This window comes from Primulina tabacum, chromosome 10, assembly GCF_025594145.1.
Source record: "Primulina tabacum isolate GXHZ01 chromosome 10, ASM2559414v2, whole genome shotgun sequence".
NCBI lineage: Eukaryota > Viridiplantae > Streptophyta > Magnoliopsida > Lamiales > Gesneriaceae > Primulina > Primulina tabacum.
Window position 1 is genome coordinate 5,715,086 of NC_134559.1, and position 6,000 is coordinate 5,721,085.

The 6,000-nt window shown below is 34.5% G+C and overlaps 1 protein-coding gene across 1 annotated transcript; it reads left to right on the forward strand.

The window, feature by feature from the left end:
- Positions 1-1,551: 1,551 nt before the first annotated feature.
- On the forward strand, positions 1,552-3,771 carry LOC142505818 (WAT1-related protein At5g07050-like). Its single transcript, XM_075618931.1, has 7 exons — positions 1,552-1,870; positions 1,962-2,024; positions 2,130-2,246; positions 2,420-2,669; positions 2,812-2,970; positions 3,061-3,212; positions 3,290-3,771. Exons 1-7 carry the CDS (start codon positions 1,668-1,670, stop codon positions 3,585-3,587), a joined length of 1,242 nt encoding a protein of 413 aa, XP_075475046.1. The 5' UTR covers positions 1,552-1,667; the 3' UTR covers positions 3,588-3,771.
- Positions 3,772-6,000: the final 2,229 nt, after the last annotated feature.

The window sequence follows — 6,000 nt, forward strand, 5'->3', positions numbered from 1 at the left end:
TGTTTCATTTGGATCGAAAAATTTTATTTAAAAAAAATGTAAAAATTATTTTTAAAAATAAAAAATCATTACTATTTCCTCCAACTTGTGGAATGATTCTAGTCGTATCACTCACTCATCCACTCCCAGCAAATAAAAATGTTAATAAACTCGAGAACCACGATCAAGTTAAATAGCTAAGTCTTCTACATCATTATTGTTGGTATCGGATGGATGTTTTCTGTTTTTGGTTACTTAGATTACTTTTCCAATAGTTTTGAGAATATTGCATGCCCGTGCCACGTTCCGGGTTCGGGGCGTGACACCCCGCCATATTGTAATGAAAAAAAGTTAATTTGAAATGTATTCAAACAGTTTGATTTCGGCATCATGCAGTGTAAGGGTGCCGGGTCATCTTTCATTGAAATTAACGAGGTGGTGGTTACTGTCTTAATAATATTCTACTAGGTGGAAATGAAAAGTCACAAAAAAAATTTATAGTGGGAATTGTGTCATAAAATAAAATTGAAGTTAACCAATTTGCATGCAACATGGAATCAAAAAAAAAAAAAAAAAAGAAACCGATCAATAATAGTTAATTGGGAGAATAATAAACGAAACCGAATGATAGAGATATCCGACATGAATTTTGTATCATAATTTTTCCTCCACTTTTAGGATAAGATCATGATAAATTTTAATAAGACAGAAAATTTAATATGTTGCAAAAAATAATAATTGTATATTTAAAACTTGATAATAATTATTTTTTTTTAAAAAAAGATTATTTCTACTCGTCGAAAAATCTTTCGTTGTCGTTAAAAAGTTGTTAAGATTGGAACTTGGACCTAACTCAACCCCAAAAGCTAGCTCAAGGAGGGAGGATTGTCCAAGCTCATATATACAATTTCTAGGTATTTTATCCAATCGATGTGAACAACTAACACACCTTCGTCACGACCAGGAATGAACATCTCGAGCGTGAAGTTTACAAATGACCCAATTATGGCCAGAACGGGTGGTCCGACATATAACGGTGGAACCTGAGCTCTGATATCATGTTAAGATTGGAACTTGGACATAACTTAACTCCAAAAGCTAGCTCAAGGGGGAGGATTGTTCACGCTCATATATACAACTTCTAGGTATTTTATCCAACCGATATGAGACAAAAATTAACAAAAAGTTACATAAAACGATGATTTTAATAAGAACAATGAAAAATTAATTATCCCGTAAAATTTGTACACAAGGTGGATTCAGAAGAATATATACTTCGGTCCTGTTGATTCGATTTGTGACATCTAACAAATAACATCATCCTAATTTAGGTTCCCCTTAGTTGCATCATCAACCACTAAGCTCACTATAATATTGGAACCCACCAGTCATAATCATCGGTCTCGATTTTCGCCACGTGGATATCAGATCAATCGTTCACTGATGACAAATTAGAATATTCTTTCAGATGCAGATCAGTGCATGCCAGGTGAAAAAGACCAAAACACCCCTCTCCTCTCATTGTTTTTGGCTATAAATATGACAGTGTCGAGTCCTACTTTCCTTAGGACAAACACAAGCTCTTCCAAGTGTGTTTTCCTCAGTCTCTTACATAACCGAAATTCTTAGTTTTTTTTTCTTCTTCTTCGTATTACGTACGTACATAGCTTAAAAAAGAGTTTGGAAAAATGGAAGGAAAAGGAGGCCTTGGGAAATTTTATGAGAAGGCTAAGCCTTACGTAGCCATGATTTGCTTACAATTTGGCTATGCTGGGATGAATATTATAACCAAAGTTTCACTTAATAGAGGGATGAGCCACTATGTCTTAGTTGTGTATAGGCATGCCTTTGCCACTGCGGTCATTGCTCCCTTTGCTATTTTTCTTGAAAGGTTAATGACATATGTCTATTATATATTCTCTTTTTTATTTGTTTTGGAGAAATGAGAGCTGAATCTTCTTGATTCTTGGTTTTTGACATAGGAAAGTGAGGCCGAAGATTACGTACACGATTTTCTTGCAGCTATTTGTGTTGGGACTTCTCGGGTGAGTTTCGGAACTGAAACGTGATGCTTGGGTTGTTATGTTTTTATGTTGTGCGAAAGAGGACTGATCTGATATTAATATTCTATTCGGATCGGGATTTCGCAGGCCGGTGATCGATCAGAATTTCTACTATGCTGGGCTGAAATACACTTCCCCGACTTTTTCATGTGCCATGAGTAACATGCTCCCAGCGATGACATTTGTTATGGCAGTTATCTGCAGGTATGTATGTATGTTTGTGTGTGTGTGCGTGTGTGCGTGCGTGTGTGTGTGTGTGTGTATATATATGCATTGCATGTATATGCTATATGAAGTAAATACTTTCGAATAAGGATTGAAAGCAGACGATTTTCGAACCGAATAATCGAGGGTGGTGCACTTGTAATCATGTGTAGGATGGAGAAGGTGAATATAAAAAAGGTGAGGTGCCAAGCGAAGGTGGTGGGAACAATAGTGACGGTTGCGGGAGCCATGTTTATGACACTATACAAAGGTGATGTGATCAACATGGTATGGTCCAAATACATTCATCCTAGGAAATCCTATGTTGCTGACACAACTCAAGGCACTGACCAAGATTGGGTTAAGGGTTCGATTCTGCTCATCTTGGCCACTTTTGCTTGGGCTTCTTTCTTCATTCTTCAGGTTCGTCACACCGTTTCGCTCCGCTGAAAATAATTTATCCAAACTCATAGAAACAGGGTCGATATTGCATATAGGCCATGCAAGACCCAAGAATTTTGTAAAGAAAATGATTCGAGTACTTCTCTTGATTTTTTGAACACAGGCCATTACATTAAGGAAATACACAGCCCAGCTTTCATTGACTGCCCTTGTGTGCTTTATGGGAACACTGCAATCTATTGTTGTCACTTTAGTGATGGAGCACAAGCCAAATGCTTGGGCCATAGGATGGGACATGAATCTGCTAGCTGCTGCCTATGCCGTAAGTTCACAATCGAAACGTTTTCCTTCACTTATTTTTCACATATAGTACTTAGTTGAATAACACATTCATCTAAACATTTATGTACAGGGTATTGTTTCATCGAGCATTGCATACTATGTTCAAGGCCTTGTGATGCAAAAAAGAGGGCCGGTATTCGTCACAGCCTTTAGCCCGTTGATGATGATCATTGTAGCAATCATGGGATCTTTCATTTTGGCAGAAAAAATATATGTTGGAGGGTACGTAGATTTCGAAAACAACCGAAATGAACCATTTCTCGAGTACTTTTTTCAAACTTAAATCTACCTTTTTGCAGTGTTATTGGGGCAGTGCTGATAGTAATGGGACTGTACTCGGTTCTGTGGGGAAAATACAAGGAGTACAAAGAGAAAGAAGCAGAGGAAATTCTTGAACCAGTAAAGGAAAGTAACAACACTGGAAATGCCATCCAAAAGCAGAATCAAAATGGACTGGTTATTGAAGATATTGAAGCAAATATTATGATCGGAGTGACACAGAAAAATGAAGATAAAAGAATGTCCGTTCCAGCAATTGCCATTGGTGCTCCGATGCCACAGCCTCCCATGTTAGCAATTGAAGCCCCGAAACCTTAAACCTGTCGAGGGAAATTATTACAACCAACATATATATGTCTTGTGTGTGTAGGCTTTTTTACCTCTTCTTTTTTCAATTTTTTGTTTTTCAGTGGGTCTTTTTCGTGATATGAAATGAAGTAGATTCAGGAGATTGGAACCTTTGGTGTAATCTAAAAATTTCCCAAGAAAATTTCATGAAAAAAGTTTTTATTGAAAATTTCAATTAAAAAAAAACAAAACAAAACAAAACAAATCGAATCTGTCTGTAAAGTTAGTGTTTTTCATTGTGTCCACTTCGGATATCAGCTGACGTCTGATTCAGAATCCCACTTACAATTTACAAATCTCTTATTTTGGTTCTCTCAACATGATCCTACGTTATACTAATTGATGAAATTTATTCGTACATATATTATTAGTTGTATTTATCGTGTAATATAGGACAAAATTATGGAGTACTATAAAACACTATTGATGTGATCCCGCTTAAATGGATGAGCCGGGTAAGGAGCTCCAAGCCTCCAACGAATCGAATCAGTAGTTTTTAGTGTTTGGGAGTTTGAGTGAAGATAATGGCTGCAACAACACCTGCAAACAAAAAAGGAACTCGTGAATGGGCGCCGGAGGAGTGTCCGTCGTAGCCACTCCGATGCTTAAGTTAACAGGTTATAGCTTCTGATGACTTCTCCAAGTCCAAGCTACTCTGACAAATTAGGCATCATGTATCAATCACACTCGAGTGTGGTGCAATTCTCGAGGTGGCCCGGGTAGTATGGTACCCGGATATTTGCTTGAGGGCCCGGGCTATAATGCTGATTGCCCGCGAAGAGAAGAAGTGCACGGGTCCAGCCTAGTGGTTCTGATCTGGGATATCCGAGTAATAAGCCAGGTTAATAATGGCCCGGATCCTTATGGGGTATCACCTACAATAATTTTTAATTTCAAATACTTTTTTTAAAAAATAATTCTTTTAAATACTTGACACCTCATAAAAACCATTTACATTTCTGTTTAACATTTAAACAATCAAAAACTTATATATATGTTTCATTAATTTTTTAAGAAAAATGTATGACTGAGCGACCACTTGCCGTTTTTCCAAAGCTACAGGTGGTGGTAATGCTATAATTTTACCATTTTAAATTGTACAACAACTCAAACGTCATAGTTTGATCTCTCACATAGCAGGATAATTATTGCAACTCAAAAAAATATATAAATTTTCTTCGACTTTTGGTTAAATACAGAGATTAAACTATCTTTTCCTTCTTTGGATTAAATTCTCGTATATTATCATTTATATCATGATTCTTGGGAACTTATTCCACTCAATCTTAAGAAAAATAAAGAAAACTCAAAATCTCAAGTTCTTTGAGCATTTTAGGCCCACTTTCCTCTCTTTAAACATTAATAAATACATTCATTCATATTCCATTCCGCACCTCAAAATCACGGGGGAGAGAAACATCATATGATAATGTGTACCTAAAACGTCATGTTGCGTGCTACCAAATTATTAATTATGTCAAAAACTTGTGTGAGATAGTTTCACGGGTCGTATTTTGTGAGACGAGTCTCTTATTTGGGTCATACATAAAAAAATATTATTTTTTATGCTAAGAATATTACTTTTTATTGTGAATATCAGTAGGGTTGACCCGTCTCACAGATAAAGATTCGTGAGACCGTCTCACATGAGACCTATTCTATTATTATTATTTCTTTATTTCCCTCAATTTGTTTTGTTGAATTAATTAATTAGGACAAGACAATGGAAATAATAATTATATATTATTTTTTAAACAAGCAATTAACTGATGCAAAGTGTATTGCTATTAAAAATAATAAAAAAAACATAAAAATTAAATTATATTAGATCTTTCGATAGAATAATTCAATGACAAATTAATGAATAAATTTGACTTAAAAAATTAAATATGAACAAAAAATGTAAATAAAGTACGTGTAAATTTTTAAATGATTATATATAATAAATTCGTGTTAAATTTATTTTGTATAAAATAATATTTATATATTGTTTAATTCTATTAAATTAATGATTTTAAAATTATTTATTATTATATTTTTATTGGTTGTTAACAATTTCTTCGAATCATTCATTTGAATTTAAAGATATAATAGTTTTGATTTAATAATATACATATACATAATTCAAGAAGAATAATAGCAATACATCATTAGTTTTTATGTATTTCAGTTTTTCAAAAATATTATAAAGATTAGATAGCTCGGCCTCGGTCTCCATCACTCGATTTGTCGTCACATATCGATCACATATTAATTTTATTGTCTCTCGCCTCGTTGGATAAGAATTTGAAATATATGAATAACATAAATATCTTTAAGTCCAAATATTATAAAACTCGGATCAAATAGTGCCTGAAACAAGGACCAGATTGTCCCGCATAGT

Excerpts from the sequence above, each read along its gene's own strand:
- LOC142505818 (XM_075618931.1), top strand. The coding sequence starts at position 1,668 with ATGGAAGGAAAAGGAGGCCTTGGGAAATTTTATGAGAAGGCTAAGCCT. Across the intron at positions 2,670-2,811 it reads CTTCTTTCTTCATTCTTCAG|GCCATTACATTAAGGAAATA; the intron begins GTTCGTCACACC and ends TTTTGAACACAG. Across the intron at positions 3,213-3,289 it reads GAAAAAATATATGTTGGAGG|TGTTATTGGGGCAGTGCTGA; the intron begins GTACGTAGATTT and ends ACCTTTTTGCAG.